Raw genomic sequence first — 20,328 nt, 5'->3', positions numbered from 1 at the left:
GACTCCTGCAAGGGGCCCCAGCTGGTGTCTGCCCTGCCCTACCCCTTCTCTTTGGCCCGCCTCTTCCCACGCAGCTCCAGCGGTCAGCAGGAGCCTTGAGCAAGCCTTATCTACTTCCTCCTGGCCTGGGGGTGGGGTGTGCATCAGCCCGGCCTGTGACTGTCCCCAGGACCTCCAGTCTCTGAGCGTGGGGTCTCCTGCACCTCTCACCATGGGGCCCAGAGCAATGAAAGTCCCCTGTGGGGCTCCGAGGGTGCCTGATGATCAGGCAGCCCTGGCAGATGTGGGCCACGCAGCCCTCAGCTTATCCAAGCATCATCCAAACCCTTGTCAGCCCAGGTGACAGAGGCCCTGGGAGGAGCGAGAACATGATTGGGCCCCGGTGGCTGCTTGCTCAGCCTGGTGTCTGCTGGGAGGAGAGAACAGATGCACCCACGTGACCTTTCTGTCACTTGCAGCCAAGCTGCTTGGGCTTGAGACCATCCAAAGCCCTCCCCGCCCTCGCCCCATCCTTGAGCTGGATCGATCCCCTGGAAGTTGTGGTGCACGTGAGTCACAGTTCCACGAGTGTGCGTCACAGAGGGACGGGCTCTGCCTGAAGCCCTGGGTCATGTGTCTACACTCACGTGAGTGTGGGTATATTCAGATGAAACTCTGTTCGTACTCATGTGTCTGTGTTTGTGTGTGCAGAGGTGTGAGCATGGTTGTATGAGAGTGCATGTTGATGCCTGTGTGTCCACGTCTGCACATGTATGCTCACATTCATGCTCGTTGTATGTTCATGAGCACAGACATGCATTCACATGACCGTGATTAAGGTGTATATCTACAATTTGCAGTCTTACCTGTCTCACCTGTCTCAGCAGTGCACGAATACCTACCTTCCACAGCCTTGTGGTGCTGCCCAGGCACATCCTGAGATTAGCTCTCATTGTTTCTGGGGGACAATCAAGTGGGCAATACCTCTGAACATAGACAAGCTCATAGATTCCGAGCCATTTTCCTTGCGGTGTCATATGAGGAGCTTGGTGACAGGGCTCAAGAATTGGGCATTTTGGAAAGAGAGCAAGAAGTTCCAAAAAGTTGCATTCCTAGGGAACTGAGTCCTTTCATAATTTCACATACTTTTTTAAAAATAGCGCTTCTTTTCTTTTTAACTTTTTATTTTGTATTGACGTATGGCCAATTAACAAACAATGTTACTGTAGTTTCACGTGAACAGCTAGGGGGCTCAGCCATACATAAACAGCTTTTTGTAATATTTATTTTGTATTTAATTATTTGGCTGGGCCAGGTCTTAGTTGCCATGTGGGATCTAGTTCCTCAACCAGGAACCAAACCCAGGCCCCCTGCATTGGGGTGGGGGCCAGGGTCAGGGTGGAGAGCTCGGAGTTCTAGCTGCCAGACCACCACGATGTCCCTAAACAGTCTTATTGGGTATACAGTTATACCCTAGACACTATAAATGGCACTAATTTGAAGTGTGTAATTGGATGAGTTGTGACACATGCAAGCACCCAGGAGCCCACAACTACCATCAAGATAAAAAGCACATCCATCGCCTGAAAAGTCTCCCCGACTCCTTTGTCCTCCCACCCTGTCACCCTCCCTCAAGCAGCCAACAGTCAGCTTTCTGTCTCTGTAGATTAGTTTGCATTTTCTAGAAATTTCTGTACAGTTGACCCTTGAACAATGTGGGGTTTAAGGATGCAGACCTCCATACACACACGCAGTCAAAATCCATGTATCACTTTACAGTTACACATAGCACTCCACCCTGGGATTCAGCCAACCACAGGTCATGTCATACTAAAGTCTATAATGTGTGTTTGCTTCCCAGGTGGCTCAGTGGTAAAGAATCTACCTGCCAATGCAGGAGACGCAGGTTCCATCCCTGAGTCAGGAAGATCCCCTGGAGGAGGGCATGGTAGCCCACTCCAGTGTTCTTGCCTGGGAAATCCCATGGACAAAGGAGCCTGGCAGGAACAGTCCATGGATTCCCAAAGAGTCGGACACGACTGAGTGACTAAACATGCAAAGTACATATATAGTGAAAAAAATCTGCATATAAGTGGACCCACGGAATTCAAACCCATGTTGTTCAAGGGTCAGGAGTATGTGGAATCATGTGATATATATACAGCTTTGAAATTTTTATTGAGGTGAAATTCACATCACATTAAATTAACATACAACATTCATATAACATTAAAGTGAACAGTTCATTGATATTTAGCATGTTCATAATGTTGTGCAACCGTCACCTCTGTGTAGCTCCAGAACTTTTCCATCACCCCAAAAGGAAACCCTGCATCCATCAGCAGTTTCTCCCCATTCCCCCACCTCACTCCCCAGTCCCTGGCAACCACTAGTCTGTGGTTTTGCGCATTTCTATGGATTTACCCATTCTGGACATTTCCTAATAGACAGAGTCCTAAAACACATAGCCTTTGGTGTCTGGCCTTTTTCATCCAGCGTGATGTTTTCAGGGTTCGTCCACATTGTAGCAGGGACTATTCCACTCTTTCATCAGCTGATGGAAAGTTGGGGTTTTTTCCACCTTTTGGCTAATAGGGTTATTGTGAACGTGTGTGTACAAGTATCTGTTTGGATACCTGTCTTTAAGTCCTTGGGGTTCACACCTAGGAGTGGAATTTTGGGGTCTATATATATTCTTTTTCATTTTCGGTCTTTCACTCAGCACCCAGATTCCAAGATGGTTCTGTGTTGTTCTGTGCTGTTGTGAGGGTCAGAGGTTGGTCCATTCTCACAGCAGAGTCATGTTCCATTGTGTGGCCAGTTTACTCGTCCATTCACCGGTTTGTGTGCATTCAGGTTGTTTCTAGTCTGGGGCTTTTAGAAACAATGTCAGTAAGCCCATTTATGTGCAGTCGGTGTATGAACATCTGCTTTGTGTCTCTGGAGTAACTCCTAGGAGTGGTTCCATCGCTAGGAGTGGGTCACCCACTAGGCACATATTAACTTTTAAGGAAACTGCCAAAGTGTTTCTATCGTTTCATCATTTTTCTGCAGGATACTGTGGCATTTTGAGGAAAGACGCTTAGCTATGTTCACATCCACTTATCTGCTAATTCTGCATGAGTTAACTGATCCCAAGGAAATTCTCAGAGTTCTACACAATGTGGTGTGTCCAGGAGCTCAGAAATCATGTTTCAGAGCATATTTCATGACATGGAGACATGTTCATTTGTACCAACATATCCCATTAAGAGCAATTCAGGCTTTATTAAAACGTGTAACATCTGTTGAATATTAAGCTGGAAGGAAATATACCAAAGTTCCTTAACAATTTGGGGGAAAGTTTAGGAAATTAAATGTTCCCATCTACTCCAGCCTTCCTGCTGGTTGGTGCAGCCTCGCCCGTCACCTGCCCTCCCAGCACTGCTGTGGGACTCAGTCCGCCGGAGTCCAGATCATCACAGCCTCTGGTGGCCCCTCATGTCCGCAGGGCTGAGTCATGCAGAGGTCAGCCTACTGTTTCTACAAAGGACTGGGAAAAAAGTATGTTCAACTTTCCATGCCTTAAGGTTACTAGTTTCTGTCGTGGTTATGTTGTTATAACAAAGGCAGATGTAGACAGTATGTACATGAATGGGCAGAGCTTCATTCCAGTGAAACTTTTTTTTTTTTTACAAAAATAGACAATGGGCCTACCACACTCTCCTCCCTCCTTTGCCTTCCTGTTGACCGAATTCCTCTTCATCCTTTAGAACCCCTCTTAGATGGTACCACTTCTCTAAAGCCTGCTCTGGCTCTCAGGGACAGTAGTTTCTCACGCTCATGGTTGATAATCTCTCATATTTGTTTGCATATCAGCATCTCCCATTGGGCTTTGAGCCAAGGTCTGGTTCATCTTTGTATCTACAGCCACACTCGGGTGGCACACAGTGAGCCCCATGTGACCCACACTGCATTTCTGCCTCTTGCTCTGAGATACAAAAGTGAGCTGTTGCCAACACTGACTGCCTTTTCTCTTTTCTCAAAATGTCTTAAGGAGCAAATTTTTTTTCTAAATAGGCTTTTCCTGCTGGGGTCATTCTTTAAAATACGTATCTGACCACGTCAGGTCTTAGTTGAAGCACACCTTTTGTTGTGGTGCGTGGGCTCCAGAGCCTGTGGGCTTAGCTGCATGTGGGATCTTACTTCCTGGACCAGGGATCGAACCCGCATCCCCTTCCTTGCCAGGTGGATTCTTAACCACTGGACGACTGAGGAAATCATTTTAGGTTTCCAGAAAAGTTGCAAAGACCAAACAGGGAGTCCCCTGAACCCCTCACCCCTGTTGACTGAATGTGAACACCTCACACTATCAGGGTACGTTTGTACGACTAAGAAACTGACACCAACACACTGCTATTCACCAACCGTCTGACCTTATTCAGACATCACCAGCTCCTCCACTCACGTTTTCTCTCCGGTCATGACCCTCTGCAGACAACCCTGGGACATTCAGTCATCACAGCTCCCCAGTTTCCTCTGGCTGGGGCGGCTCCTCAGTCTTTCACAACCTTGGGGAGAATTGACCAGAACTCCTGTAGGAGGCCTCCGATCTGGGTCTGCCTGATGTTCTCGTCATGACGGGAATGGAGTTGTCAGTTCTAGAAGTGAATGTCCACTGAAGAGTTCTCTGGAGCAAGTTTTGGGGGCACTCCCTGACTTCATTCTCCTCAGTGGGGTTTCGAGGTCCCTGAGTTTCCAGGCAAGGTCAGTCTTGCTCATCCCACCCTTCCTCTCTCTGCCCCTCTTGTGTTTGGGGGCCATAACCAAGGCATGTGGGGCCGAGTCTTCATCTGCTTGGGAACTTGCCAGGGGAGTGTTTGTCAGAGAGGAGAGGCCAGGAAGGACTGAGCTGAGAGATGGCTGTGGCCGCTAGACTTGAGGGTTGAGAGGCTGGTGAGGAGGGATGCGGCCTGGGATGTGGACAGACTCCAGGGGCAGGGTTTGATCTTGGCGGGGCGGGGGGGGTGCCTGGTGATGTGGCTCTGCGGGAGCCTCGAACCTGAAGTCAGGGTCACATTTATAGACAGATGAGACTCCTTGGCCTTTCTGGGTTTTCAGGAGAACCCGTGGATCCAGGCCGTGGTCCAGAGGCCATCTGTCCGGAGGTGGATGTCAGTGTTGCCCCACCCCTCTGCCCTCCACCCTCCACCCGCTCTGACGGTGCCACCCCCTCCCTTCCAGCTCCAGGACGTGCGCCCCGAGCCCGGGAGGCATGCTGAGGCCAGGCTGCTGGCAGGATGAGTGTGAACGAGGCGGGCAGCACCGGCCGCCGGGGGCAGGCGGCCTACCACCTGCACATCTACCCGCAGCTGGCCACCAGCGAGAGCCAGGCCCCACCCCTGGCCTCATGCCGCGTGCCGGCCACCAAGGACAGCACCACATCCGATGTCATCCAGGACGCCATTGCCCGCCTGCAGCTGGACGGCAGCAAGCGCTACGTGCTGGTGGAGGTCAAGGAGACGGGTGGGGAGGAGTGGGTGCTGGACGCCAGCGACTCGCCCGTGCACCGCGTGCTGCTGTGGCCACGGCGGGCCCACGACGAGCACCCACGGGAGGACGGCTACTACTTCCTGCTGCAGGAGCGCAACACCGACGGGACCATCAAGTACTTACACATGCAACTCGCGTCCCAGGCCACGGCCACGCGGCGCCTGGTGGAGCGCGGCCTCCTACCCCGGCCGCAGGCCGACTTTGACGACCTGTGCAACCTCCCCGAGCTGACGGAGGAGAACCTCCTGAAGAACCTCAGGCACCGCTTCCTACAGCAGAAGATCTACACGTACGCCGGCAGCATCCTCGTAGCTGTCAACCCCTTCAAGTTTCTCCCCATCTACAACCCGAAGTACGTGAAGATGTACGAGAACCAGCAGCTGGGCAAGCTGGAGCCTCATGTGTTCGCGCTGGCCGACGTGGCCTACTACTCCATGCTCCGGAAGCACGTCAACCAGTGCATCGTCATCTCGGGCGAGAGCGGCTCGGGCAAGACGCAGAGCACCAACTTCCTGATCCACTGCCTCACCGCCCTGAGCCAGAAGGGCTACGCCAGTGGTGTCGAGAGGACCATCCTCGGCGCTGGCCCCGTGCTGGAGGTGAGTGGGGGCCGGTCGGCAGGAGGGGGCCTTCACATGCAGACTCCATGATCATTGAGATACGGGGCGGCAGTGGCCATGGAGAAGGCAGTTACATTCACGATTCCTCAGAAATAGGAGGTTCAGCATGCCGTGGGCAGGGCCATACAGGGAGGCACCAGGGTCCATCAGAAGTAGCGAGAGGCAGGGGAGGGTGTAGGCAGGAGTCTGTGTCATGGTTTTCATGGAAAGGGTCCAGTGAATCAGGGAAAGCAGGCCTAGGATTGGCTGGTGTGAATAATTTCAGAGTTTGGGGCATAAGGACTAGCCTCGTTGAATGGTCTCCCCGGGATGATCTAGGGCATGGGGAGAACAGCCTTGAGGGTGAAACCATAATCACAGAGGTAGTGGGGGGACGATGTAGGCTCTGAAATGGTTGGTTTGTGTTTGGAAGTCATGCTCATAGGAGGGTCCTTTCTTCTCTCTAAGAATCGGCCAGCCCTGCCAGGGGCAGTCCCCCCATGGTCAGCCAGGCCCCGGGTGTCAAAGCCTCATATATAGAAAATAACAAGTCCTGATCGATGCCTCAGTGTCCTCTTAATGTCCTCCTGATGTCTGGAGGGGTGACACTCTGCACTCTGGGTCCCAGAAGGAAAAGGGTGGCGTGTCCAAACTGAACAGTTTGTGGCAGGGGGTTTCTGGTGGGGGTGGGGCTGTGGGGTAGAAAGAAGCCAGCGAGGTGAGTGCATGCAGGCCTGGTGGCTGGGGACCAACTGGAGGTGGGGGCCACCTGGCACCCCAGCCTGCTGCGCCTTTTCCAGTGTCCACATCAGCCAGACGCCACAGGAGTCATGGCTGTGTCACTATGGATGAGCCTTCTGGACACAGGCGCAGTGGAAGTGGTCCCAGTGGCCCTCACCCTTGGGGTCTTCGGACAAGATGCTGCCACATCTCAGAACGTAGCTTAACCATCTTCTTCTGGTGAGAGCCAGGGTCACATGGGGGCCCAGGGGTGTGCACCTCTGGGTTTGGGGTCTAAGACCCTGGTTTCTTCCTTTCTGTTTTTAATAAGATTTTACAACGATTAAATAATTTCGAGTATGAAACTTAACCTTAAATAGTTAATTTTATTAAATACAGCAACATTTTGGGTTGACCCAAAAGTTCGTTTGGATTTTTCCGACGTTACGGAAAAAAACCAACAAATCATGCTGTGTCTTCGAGCAGTTTTAGGTTTATAGAAATACTGAACAGGTGGTCCAGAGAGTTGCCATATTCTCCTGCCAACCTCCAACACACACACACTTCCCCATCATTAATGTGTTTTGTTGGCCTGGTGTATTTGTTTACTATTGATGAGCCAATGTTGTTATTATTAACTACAGTCCACGGTGTACATTAGGATCCACTCAGCATTGCACATGGTGTGAGTTTGGACAGATGCACAAGGTCATGGGTCCACCATGAGGATCATACAGAGTAACTGCACTACCCTGGAAGTCCCGCGTGTTCTGCCTGTTCGTGCCCCTACCTCCCTTCAGCTCCTGGAAACCACTGATCCTGTTACCATCTGTGTGTGTATTTGTGTGTGTGTGCACACACCTAGTCATATCTGACTCTTTGTGGCCCCAGGGACTGTGACCCATAGGCTCCTGTGTCCATGGGATTCTCCAGGCAAGAGTACTGAATTGGGTTGCCATTTCCTACTCCAGGGGGTCTTCCCGACCCAGGGATTGAGCCCACGTCTTTTGTGTCTCCTGCATTGGCAGGTGGCTTCTTTACCACTGCACCACCTGGGAAGCCCCACTGTCTACGTAGTTTTGCCTTTTCCAGTATGCTAGATGGCTGGAATCATACCATTTGTCATCTTTTCAGGCCAGCGTCTCTTGCCTAGTACTAAATACTGATCCTAAGGCTCCTCTGCATCTTTTCTGGGTTCGGGAGCTCATGTCTCCATGTTGCTGAGTGACAACTGCTGAGTGTGCCTCAGTCTATCCATCCATAGAACCCTAGAGCCCCACCCACCCTGAAGCATTGACCTCTGGCTTCTAAATAGCCAAAATTCAGTGAAATCCCATCTAGACTGTGCCTGCTGAGTACATTTCAGTTCCTCTTCCTCTCTGACGATCTCTGAGATCATCAACCAGAAACTAGCTGGGGCTGTCCAGCCTGGCCCTATGCCAGCACAACATGGCCTATTTCTGTCTTCTATACACATAATGTAAAGATTCTTCAGCCTTTTTTTTTTTTTTTTTTGTGCAAGTGTGTTTTAAAAACTACCGAGTGATCTGGTCACAGAATGGACACTTTTCTCTTCAATACCGTGTTGCCTGTGTGCGTTCCCTCTTCTCATCCATTCCTTCTGCAAATACTTCACATGCAAGCGCTGTTCTCGGCACTGGGCTATGCAGTGGCCAAAACCGACACAAAGGCCTGCCCACAGGGAACTGCAGACTAGTGGCAAGGAGGCAGGCAGAAAGAGAAGCAGTGGGTCTCAAGTGTGAGCTATGAGCCAATAAGAACGAGTAGGCGATCCAGTGGTTAAGACTATGCTTCCACTGTAGAGGGCATGGGTTCAATCCTTGGTTGGGAAGCTAAGATCCCACATGCTGCATGGCATAGCCAAAAACAAACAAAAAAGAACAGAGAGTGAAGTGAGTCAGAAAAAGAAAAACAAATTTTGTACATTAACACATGTCTATAGAATCTAGAAAGATGGTGCTAATGAATCTATTTGCAGGGCAGCAGTGGAGATGCAGACAGAGAACAGACTTGTGAACACAGTAGGGGATGGAGAGAGTGGGATGAATTGGAAGAGTAGCATTGAAACATATACATTACCATACGTAGAATAGATAGTGGGAATTTGCTGCATGATGCAAGGAGCTCAAACCTGGTGCTCTGTGACAACGTAGAGGAGTGGGATGGGGTGGGAGGTGGGAGGGAGGTTCTAGAGGGAGGGGACATATGTATACCTGTGGCTGATTCATGTTGATGGGTGGCAGAAACCAACACAGTATTGTAAAGCAATTATTCTCCAATTAAAAATACACAAGTTTTTTTTAAAAAAAAGAAAACAGTAGTGGGCTCAAGGAAGAATGGGTAGGGAAATGAGGCGAGAAGGTGATGTGAGCCAGGCCTGGAAGGGGGACACATCCAGTGCAAAGTCTGGGAGGCCTGGATTGTGCCTGGCATGTGAAAGGAAAGTCAGGGGTCCTGGAGGGCATGGGAAGGGGCCAGAGTGCAGTAAGAAGGAGCAAAGCAGAAGGCGGTGGGGAGAGGGAGGTGACAGGTCATTCAAAGCCTTGCAGGATTGCAGGGTGGGTCCTGTGTGTTACGGGAGCTATGGAGGGTATCCTAGCTTCAAAAAAAAATTATTTGTTTATTTACTTGTTTGTGCCACTCATGACATGGGATCCTGGTTCCCCGACCAGGGATCAAACCTCTCATTGAAGGTGAAGAGTCTCAGCCACTGGGCCCCACTGTCCTCCCAGCAGTGGCTGGATAAAATGGTGCAGACACTCAATGACTTAAGAACTGGGAACAGGAACAAGAGAGCAGACTCAGCATTTCCTGAGGGCGGTGATTTGCCAAATGGACCATTCACCCCTCACAGAACCAGGCAGGCGGTGGGGGCGTGGGCACACCAAGGTGTGAGGAGGACGCCAAGCCCCAAAGTTTCAGCACAACACAGCAAGGGAGCAGGATGGACGCCAAGGGTCAGGCTCCTTTCTAGATGAGGAGCGTCTCAGGCACCGGAATGAGGTTCCTAGCGCCACCGTCACAAAGCATCACAGGCCCGTTGGCATCAAAGAGAGGAATTCCCTCCCTCCAATGGTTCTGGAGGCCTGAAGTCTGAAGCTAGGTGTGGGCAGAGCCTCGCCCCCTCCAAAGGCTCTAGGAAAGGACGCCTCCTTGCCTCTTGCAGCTTCCGGGGCTCTGGGCAGGCGCTCCTGGGCTCGTGGCCACATCGCTATAATCCCGGTCTCTATCATCACACCGCCTTCTCTTCCTCTAAAGACGCCAGTCATTGGGTTTAGGACCGGCCCCAATCCAGGATGACCTCATCCTAACTAGTTACGTCAGCAGAGACCCATTTCCATATAAGGCCACGTTCACAGGTTCCGGTGTCAGGATGATATATACAAGCCTTCTGTGGGGGGACATAAGTCAGCCCACAGCAACCCCCTGCCAAGTGACAGCTGACAGTGTCTCATGTCTTATTCCCCAGGGGCCATCCTGGGGACCCCTCCTGCCTCTGCTGCCCTCCATGCTCCTCCCCTGCTGTTGCCCCAGAGGGTTCTGGCACTTTCTTTGAGGGCTGTTAGTCACCTCCATGGCGGGTGTCTGCACCTGGTGAGTCAGATGCTTCTGACCTTGCCTGGCTGCATCCCTCGAGCCTCGAGAGTGTGAGCCGGCGAGGCTAAATTTCTCCCGGGGTTTTAGGAGCTGCTTGAGGGAGGAGCCCATGCCAGCTTCCAAAACAGGCTTGAGCCAAAGGCACGTCATGGCCTTAAATGTGCTTCCTGAGGCAACCGTTTGGAAAGGGAGGAGGTGGTTTTAGTTTCGAGCCAGGCTGTGCAGCCAGAGCACCGCTGACATCTGGGGCTGGGTCACTCCGGGCTGGGGGCCATCCTGTGCATTGCAGGGTCCTGAGCTGCACCCCTGGCCTCCAACCACCTGATGCCAATAGCACCCCATCCCCCCAGGGGCGACAACCGCAAAATGTCGCCAGACATCACCAAGTGTCTCCTGGGAGCCAAGTTTCCTCTGGGTGAGAATAGCTGCCTTGGTCACAGCTGGTGGTCCCACCAGACCCAGGCACTGTTTCTTTCAAGTGTTGATAGCTTAGAATTGTCCTTAAGTCAGTCCCAACCATTCTGGGCTAACTTGAGAGTTACTTTTTTTTTTTTCTAATACAATATTTGATGTGTAGTTTTCCTTCTTTCTTTTTGGCCATGCTTGGTCTTTGTTGCTGCTCAGGCCACTCTCTAGTTGTGATATGCAGGCTTCTCGCTGCAGTGGCTTCTTTGCTTGTGAAGCTCGGGCTCTGGGGTGCAGGGGATTCAGTAGTCGTGGCACACGGGCTCAGCAGTTGCGGCTCCCAGGCTCTAGAGCACAGTTTCAGTAGTTGTGGCACACGGGTTTAGTTGCTCCGAGGCATGTGTAATTCTCCCGGATCAGCCGTTGAACCCATGTTTCCTGCTTCGGCAGGCAGATTCTCTACCACTGAGCCACCAGGGAAGCCTGAGAGTTCCTTGCTAATAACAGGAATAATTAGCTGTCAAGCTTTCAGGCCCACGGGGTGTCAGGCTTCAGGTGCCACAGCCGTCATTACCTCTCTGAGGACTCAAAGTAGCTCTGCTCATTTTAAAGACAAGAAAACAGAGCCCCAGAGAGGCATGCTGGTGTGTAAATGTCCTGGGGCTCCCATCCCAGGGCACTGTACATGGGACAGACTTGAAGGTGGGGCTCTTAAAACAACAGGAATGTATTCTCTCAGCATTTCTCGGGGCTAGAAGTCTGAAATCAAGGTCTGGACAGGATTGGCTACTGCTGAAGGCCCCCCGTGGAGAGCCCTCCCCACATCTCTCTCCTGGTTTCTGGTGGCTGCCTTTTTGGTGTTCCTTGGCTTGTGGCCACATCACTCCAGGCTCTGCCTCTATTTCTGTGTGGCCTTCTCCCCATCTGTCTCTCTCTCTTGACTCCCCTTTGTCTCTCTCTTTTTTTTGGTTAACAAATAAGTATTAATTTTATTTAAGTTTTTTAAATTTAACTGCGTAAGGTTTTTAGTTAGAGGGTAATTACTTTACAATATCATGTTGGTTTCTGCCATCCATCAACATGAATCAGCCATAGGTATGCTTATGTCCCCTTCCTCTTGAACCTCCCTCCCCATCCCACCCCTCTAGGTTGTCACAGAGCCCTGGCTTGGGGTTCCCTGAGTCATACAGCAAGCTCCCACTGGCCATCTGTTTTACATATGGTAGTGTATATGTTTCCACGCTACTCTCTCAAGTCATCCCATCCTCTCCTTCCCCCTCGGTGTCCACAAGTCTGTTCTCTATGTCTCTGTCTCGTTTGCTGCCCTGCAAGTAGGATCATCAATACTATCTCTCTAGATTCCATATATATGCATTACTATATGATATTTGTGTTTCTCTTTCTGACTTACTTCACTCTGTATAATAGGCACTAGGTTCATCCACCTCACTGGAACTGACTCAGGTACATTCCTTTTTATAGCCAAGTGATACTCCATTGTATATATGTACCACAGCTTCCAAAACTACGGGATGCTTTGCGAATTTACATGTCATCCTTGCACAGGAGCCATGCTGACCTCTGCATTGTCACAGTTGCAGTATGTGTGATGCCAAAGCAAGCACTCTCCTTTCTCTTATAAGGGCACCGTCATTGGATTTAGAGCCTACCCTAGATCCAAGACGATCTCACCTCTAGATCCTTCTTTTAATTCCATCTGCTGTTTAGTCGCTCAGTCTTTTGTCCATCTCTTGTGCCCATACAGACTGTAGCCCTCGAGGCTCCTCTTCCATGGGATTCTCCAGGCAAGAACACTGGAGTGGGTTGCCATACCCTTCTCTAGGGGATCTTCCTGACTCAGGGATTGAACCTGTGTATCCTGCATTGGCAGATGGATTCTTTACCACTGGGCCACCAGGGAAGCCCATTAATTCCATCTGCAGAGACCCTGTTTCCAAAGAAGGTCCCACTCCCAGGCTCCAGGGATAAGGAGTTGGGCATATCTTTCTGAGGGATGCGAGTCCACCCAGTACAGTCTGGGTGCCCCGGGCCACACCGCAGGCAGCCACAGACAGACCATGCTTAACACCCAGCCTGAGCCTGGGCACCCACCCCTCTGCATCTTCGTGAAAAAGATTTCCTCTCTCAGCTTGGCTGGGACCACAGAAAGCCGATTGGGACTTTTTGTCAGCTCCCTGAAAGGAGAAGTTGAGTTGTTTTGAGGTTTGGGTGTCGCCGGGCGCCCCCCCGGGCGCGGGCTGCAAACTTGCTCTGCAATTCTGACCAGAAAACAGGAAGGGGGCACTGTGGAAAGCTGGTTCCAATCAGCTGATCTGCCTGTCCGCCACAGTTAACTGTTACCGTCACCATTTCACACGGTGTCACTCAGCTGCCCTGCAGCTGCCCCATGAACCGCCCCCCGGAAACACGGCATTCACGCAGGACCGTTGTTCCAGCTCAGAAATACTGAAGGTGCAGAAGGCAGGCTAGCTGGGCAGTGCAGTCAGGGGGCCATGACCCACGGCGTATGCTCTCTGAGAACCTGGCAGCTCTGTGATGCAGCCGTGGCACTGGCCGCACAGCCCACCCGGGAGGTGCCCCTCTGCCTTGGCATCAGGGCTGCAGGTGAGGGCGGTGCTTAGGCTCGGGTTCTCTTTGTCCTTACTGAACTGTAACACTCGCCACTGATATTCGCCAACGCACACGGGGTTTTAATTTCGAAAGCAGAAATGAAACGAGGATCCTTGCTGGCTGGACTCTTTTCCCAAACGGCCAGAAGCTGGGGTTTCAGTGCCTCCATGTAGCCACCGTGGCCTGACCCACACAGAGGGGGAAGGCCGGGAAGCTGTGGCACCCAAGGTGTTGGGTATACCTGTGGGAGGCCAGTGACAGGCAGTGGGGCTCTTGGAGCTTTCTGCTGCCCCAACCCCTGCCCCGGGGACCCTAAAAAGCATGTCCTGAGACTGTGCCAGCCTGGGTTCTGAGCACCAACCCCCACCGAGGGCCCCACAGACCCAAAATCACCTGACCCCAGACTCCTCCAACCTCCCTCCCACCCACCCATCAGCCACTGTTGGTCTGTCCCCTGTCAGCACCTGCCAGCTACCTGGGCATGTCATCCTGAATCACCATGCCATCCATCATTCACCTTGACCTTTCCTCATAGGGATACCTGCTCAAACCATGTCCTTCCCTCCCACAGGGCAAGGATGGGCCAGTCCTTGCCCATCATTGGGGACACATGGGCAGAGCCACTCAGCTGGACTGATAGAAGGTTCCAGAGCCAGGGGTATGCGTCTGCGCTTAGGTTTTCTGTTTAAGAGCTTTGTTAATATATAATTCACCCATTTCCAATAAACAATTCAGTGTTTTTTTTAGCATATTCCCAAAGTTGTGCAACCTTCACCTCTGTCTAGTACAAGAACATTTCTGTCACCCCAAAGGAAACCCCATCAGCAATCACTCCCCATTCCCCCTCCTTCAGCCTCTGACAACCATTGATCTGCTTTCTGGCTCTGCGAGTTTGCCTGTTCTGGACGTTTCATGGGATCATACAAGATGTGGTCTTTGTGTCTGATTCCTTGCACTCAGCTTGGTTTTTTCCAGGTTTATCTGTGCTTCGCTGGTGGCTCAGATGGTAAAGAATCCACCTGCAATGCAGGAGACGTGGGTTCAATCCCTGGGTCAGAAAGATCCCCTGGAGGAGGGCACTCCAGTATTCTTGCCTGGAGAATCCCATGGACAGAGGAGCCTGGTGGCCTGCAGTCCATGGGGTCACAAAGTCAGACACGATTGAGCGATAAATACACACATGTCCATGCTGTAGCATGTGTCAGCTTCATTCCTTTCTCTGGCTAAGTAATAGTCTACTCTATAGATAAGACCCCATTTTGTTTATCTTTCACCAGCTTTCTCAGCATTTCACTCCTCTGTCTGGCTGACCCTGCAGGTGAGTTTTCTCCTGGGCCCTGGGTCCCCTCCCTGCCCCAGGCAGACCAGCATTCCCCTCCACCCATAACAGGAAGGTAGAGGATACAAGGCAGACATGGAGGTGATCCCACTGGAGACTCTCAGGGTTGACTGAGCCAAGCCTGGGAGGAGAGTGGAGCCCTGGCCAGCGGCCTATTCCAGGTATGCAGGCCTCGGGGGCATGCCGAGAGGGCTGGATGGGTGCCAGCAGACACACCTAGGACTCTCCATCTGTGTCACCCATCTGCATGGGCCTGCCACATCTGCTAAGAGCCTGGTGGCCAGAAGGCATCTGGCATTTGGGAACAGTGGGGAGTGAATGTGTGGAGCAGGCCACCAGGGGCCTCGGAAAGCAGGCCAGGGCTCTTGAGCTGAGGCATCCGATCAAAGTAGACAGTCCAAGGGAAGGAAGAGGCAAGGTTGGAGATGGCTGCGTGTGCTGCCTGTGGCTTCTCCCAGGATGCTGGTGAAGACTGTGGTCTGGGGGGCGGGCTTCATCCAAGGAATGTGCCAGGACCACAGAGACCCCTGGGCCCCGGCGCTTGTCGGGCCGTAGAGGTTGTCCAGTCACATGGGGACCTGCAGCAAGCTGGGGCACCTCCTGGTCTTGCTTGTTAGCTACGGGAGGAGGTGAGTTTTTCAAGAAGATTGAATGTTGAGAAAGGGGCATGTGGCCATAGACAGGTCTCTGGGGACCATTCTGGGGGCATGGGCCACAGCATAGAGGACACTCAGGATCGGGACAGAAGGAGGGAAATCACTGGTGTCGTGTGCTGCGCACTGCTCCCCCCACCAAACCCACAGACGGGCCAGGGCATTCAAAGCAAAAAAGGTGTCAGGGCTGGGAGCCTTTACCTGGTGCATGTCTGTCTGTCTCCAGGATCATAGGAACCCAGAGGCCAGATTGTGTCTCCTTTACGTGAATACAAAGGCATTTGGGGGCGTTTCTGTGATCTGTTGATGGGGAGTATCAGGTGTCCGCCGGCAGCTAACCAGGTGGGGAGGTGGTGGAATTAGGCTCGGGAGAGTCTAGGGCAGCAACCTGGGGCACTCCAGGGCGAGACGTGCCAGCCAGACGTCCCCTGACCCCAGCCAGTGGTCAAGGCTCGGCTGGCCTCAGGCTGGCCTTGAGGCTTGGTGGCTAGAATGTCAGCAACGTGAACATCAGGGTCAGCGATGTACATGGGGGAAGAAGGGGAGTGAGAGTCAGGCAGGGATGGGGTGGGGGTGCCGTGGGGCCAGGAGGCTGAGCCACTCGAGAGCCTGCGAGGGAGGCCCCGGCAGGGTGGCCCCTGGGAGCGAGCAATAGAACATCTGGCGGCTTCTGTGCCCCCGCGTGGCCTCCCCAGGATGTTGAAAGAAGTCACCAAGGGGCCCTGGGTTGGCAGAGCGGGCTGAGGGAAGGCAGGAGTGGAAGCCATAACCCAGGGTCGGAGAGGACGGCAGCTTGCCTGTCCCACGGAGGATGAGAGAGGGTGAACGAGGCCTCGTGTGGGATCAGCCTCAAGCCTCACAGATGGAAACACCCGGGGACCTAGGCTGCACTTCTGCACTGTTGACATCGGGGATGGGGACCGTCCCCGTGCACTGTCAGCTGTTGAGCAGCATCCCTGGCCTCCACCCACCAGATGCCAGTGGCACCCCTTCCCTCAGTCAGGACAGTCATAAATGTCCCCAGACATCACCAAGCGTGCCCTGAGGGGCAGAATCACCCCAGTTGAGAAGTTCTAGGCCGACTGCAGGCAAAGATTGATTTAAGTGTTAACAGATGTCCAGTGCCCAGATGGGTTGAGATTGGGGGGGGCTCCGTGACATTGTGCCGTTATGGTTACACATCACCCCAACTCTGTTCAGTTCTATCTCATCAGCTCAACGCAGGGCGGCTGGCAGGTGGGGATGCTGTTTTCGGCTGGTGATCTGCTTCATTCCTGGGAACAGGTGACTGGTGCTGCTTCCCGCCCTGTGGCCAGCCACAACCAGGAGAACTGCCCACCCATCACCAGAAACCTCGTTTCTTTTTTTTCTGGCCACACTGGGTCGTCACTGCTGCACGCGCACAGGCTTTCTCTAGCTGAGGCAGGTGGGGGCTCCTCTAGTTGCAGTGCACAGGCTTCTCATTGCAGTGGCTTCTCTTGTTGCAGGGCACGGGCTCAGTAGCTGTGGCACACTTGCTTAGTTGCTTCGAGTCATGTGGGATCTTCCCAGACCAGGGATCGAACCCATGTCCCCTGCATTTGCAGGCTGATTCTTAACCACTGGACCACCAGGGAAGTCCCTCCTCCCATCTTCCTCACCGATAGCAAAGCTCATTCAGATACGAGGGTTGGGTTTTCCATCCAAGTTTGTGCTTAGGGCAAAGTCTTCAAATGTTATTTGAAAAGCTGCTCATCAATGCAAAAAAAAAAAAAAGGCAGTCACCCATGTGGTGTCCCCCCCTAGAGCTGACAAGTCACACGCTCCCTGCAGGCTTTCTTTCAGGCAAATGTCATGAAAGAACTTCAGCAGATTTCTGGTGCATTTTATGCTGGTTTCTCTGCACTGGAATTTTGTCACCCCCTCCATCCCTGTCCTCCTGAGGGTAACTTTCTGAACCTCACGCCAGGCGCTGACTGTGGTTCACCTCTTCTTTAAGCAACTCCCCAACAGGAAACAAACCAAGACTGCCATGGTGGTTTTCGCTGCCGGAGAGCACGCAAGGTTATCTGCACCGCCGCCCCCCACCCCCCATGGCAGAATTGCGACGTATTTTATTGTAGCTTTTGGTTTCACCTCATGTACTTTGCTTTTTTCATATATTGCTTCACTTTTTTGTATCATTTTCCTTGTCTGAGGTATAATTTCTTTTTGTGTGTACCAGGGCTTGGCAGACTAGAGCCCACAGGTTAAATCTGCCTGCTTCTACACGTAAAGTTTTATTGGCACACAGCTATGCCTGCTCATGTATGTATCATCTGTGGCACCTCTCAAAGGAGTTGTGACAGAGACATTATATGGTCCCCTGATGATCACCATTGAACATCTGATCCTTTACAAGAATGGTTTGCTGACCACCTCATACTTTGTGTACATGGAACATTCTGGAACATTCCACTTACTTTCTCTGTGCACACATCTGACTTCTGCTCTGTTCTCCCTTCCCAGACATAAGGAAGCCAAGTTCCCACCCTGGTTCCAGATGATCCCTATCACCCAACTGAAATCTTTCTGCATTGGTCTGTGCCATATATATGTTCATATATCCACTAACATACGTCTACCCACAGAGGAGTCTGAAAGCCATCTTTGAGGGGTCAGAAAAGAAGGGCTTGCATGTAGATGTCCCAGAAGTTCATCTCGTAAGTTCACCTTTCAACTCTCACTCTCCTTTACCAGTGCTGTCTGTTCCACAGGCAGCTGGGCTCACTTGTGTGAGCCAGGGTGTTTGAGGTCTGGCTGACTGTGGTGGGGGCTGTGTGGGGCCCCCCTCCCGACCTTACATTTCACAGAGGGGCCCTCGGAGGGTTTCCAGCCACACCCTGGGCCCTGAGGCCCACCTGTATCTTGCCTGCAGGGCAACACAATCTGCCAGGCACAGTGGGATGAAAACAGCAAGTAAGACCCCAGCACTTTCCAGCCCTACCCTTCCCCCCCGCCAGCCCCTGGAGCCTCCACGAGCTGCTAGGAGAGCCAGTATGAACTCACTGAGGCTGATGGGGCCAGGCCAGGGCCGCACACTGAGGGCCACAGCACCCCTGGAGGAAGCTAGCATCGGGGTGCCGGATGTGTGCCCAGAAGGATGCCCTGGAATTCACGGCACACGGATAGTTCAGCCAGAGAGATGAGCCTGGGGACCAGCTTCTTGTAGCCCGGGCTTGGGGGTGGCTGTGTTCCCAGCCCTGGTGCTTAGTACATATCAGCAGGCATGAGTGTTCCCAGCTCACCACAAGGATGTCACAAGATGCGGAAAATGGCAGGAGCCGCGATAAGAACCACTTGATTGGAAGGAGGGAACTGAGGCAGAGTGACAGCCTGCAGACTGCCCAGCTGAGAAGTAAGGCCACACCAGAGCAGGAGGGGGTACAGAAGGATGAGGGGTTGTCTTTGGGGGTATGGAGAGGGTCAGGGTGCCCTACAGCTGTGATTACCTATGCCTTCTTATCAGGGGGCCCCTGGAAGTGTTAGGGAGGGGACAGCCACCTGGAAGACATGGTCCACGGGCACTCTCTGCCCCTCCCATGCCTCGCAGACCTGCAAGGCTGCCTCTCTGGCTTGCTGCCTAAGAGTGCAGAGCCCTGACGCCTTGCAGTCATCTGAGGCTATTTTAGACCAAAGTGAAAGTTATATTTTGGGGAACATTGTGTCTAAGAGAAGAGTGAAATTATGAGTGTATTTTAAGCACCCAGAAAGGCCTCCTTGGAATTTGCAAAAAGAGTTGATTAAAAGGCAAAGCATAGCTCCGGGCCCGGGACACCCCTGCCACAGCCACCGCCCTTTCCAAACGTTCTGGGCACTTTGCTATACCAGGGCTGGTGGGTTGGGGGCAGGGGGGCGCGATGAGAGTGTCTGTCCACCATCCATCAGCCCATCAGCTACATCTGCCTTGCTCTTTGGGGCGGGGATGCGGCCAGGCATCAGGCAACCACAGGGCCTGGCAGCCGATTTGTTTCCTGGTGATTATCCAGGATGGAGCAGCTTCAGGGCCCTGTCCCCAGCATCACTGGGGAGTTTCCCTCTGGAAGTTTGCTTCTGTGTCATTCAGCCACTGCTGGCCCCAGCCAGCTCCCAAGGCCAGGCCCAGCAACATCTCAGTTTCCTGAGGCCCATGGAAGTGACCTGTCTTTTGGAAAGGCCAGGAGGTCAAACTCAAGGCTCTCGGTCCACCACCCAGCCCCTGATCAGTCCTCTGACCCTAGCTCGTAACTGTTGACTGGCTCCTCCTGGGTGGAGGGGGAAATGGCCACCCTCTGGCAATGGTCAGGTGCCTGGGCCCAAAGTCTTCCATGGTGTGAGCTGTCAGGAAAGTTCAATAGGATCCTCACCTGTTTAAGGGAGAGCAAGTCACAGCCACCTATGAGAATTTACAAAGTTCCACTTAGTCCTTCCTGAGGGCCCAGGGATCTCTAGGACAGCTGATTTTTTTAAATTGAAGTTTGCCTGGTGGCTCAGATGGTGTAAAGATTCTGCCTGCAATGCAGGAGACCTGGGTTTAAATCCTGGGTTGAGAAGATCCCCGGGAGAGGGGAATGGCAACCCACTTTAGTATTCTCGCCTGGAGAATCCCGTGGACAGAGAAGCCTGGCAGGCTACAGTCCATGGGGTCACAAAGAGTCAGACAGGACTGAATGACTAACACTTTCACTTTCTTTCATCATTAATTTACAGTGTCGTGCCAATCTCTGCTGGTACAGCAAAGTGACTCAGTTGTACACATACAGACTTTTTTTTTTTAATTGAAGGATAATTACCTTATAGAATTTTGTTGTCTTCTGCTAAACATCAACAAGAATCAGCCATAGGTATACATATG

General features: G+C 52.4%; 1 protein-coding gene and 1 non-coding gene across 51 annotated transcripts in view; one reads left to right on the top strand and one right to left on the bottom strand.

The window, feature by feature from the left end:
- MYO9B (myosin IXB) overlaps positions 1–20,328 on the top strand; it is a 106,054-nt gene that overhangs the window by 13,705 nt on the left and 72,021 nt on the right. For all 50 annotated transcript variants that reach the window (XR_014055648.1, XR_014055649.1, XR_014055655.1 and 47 more), the window contains exon 2: positions 5,203–6,110. Coding sequence is in view for 32 of the 50 variants with exons in the window: in XM_081496545.1 (XP_081352671.1) it covers positions 5,259–6,110 (852 nt within the window). In the remaining 18 variants the exon portion in view is untranslated. The remainder of the gene's footprint in view (positions 1–5,202; positions 6,111–20,328) is intronic.
- LOC145511802 (U6 spliceosomal RNA) lies at positions 12,375–12,478 on the bottom strand. Its single transcript, XR_014058177.1, has one exon. It is a non-coding gene; the product is annotated as a U6 spliceosomal RNA (small nuclear RNA).

Source organism: Giraffa tippelskirchi, chromosome 6 (assembly GCF_054371585.1).
Source record: "Giraffa tippelskirchi isolate mGirTip1 chromosome 6, T2T-mGirTip1v1.2.pri, whole genome shotgun sequence".
Taxonomy (NCBI): Eukaryota; Metazoa; Chordata; class Mammalia; order Artiodactyla; family Giraffidae; genus Giraffa; species Giraffa tippelskirchi.
Note: the sequence above shows the minus strand (reverse complement) of the source record. Positions and strands in the feature narration are given on the sequence as shown.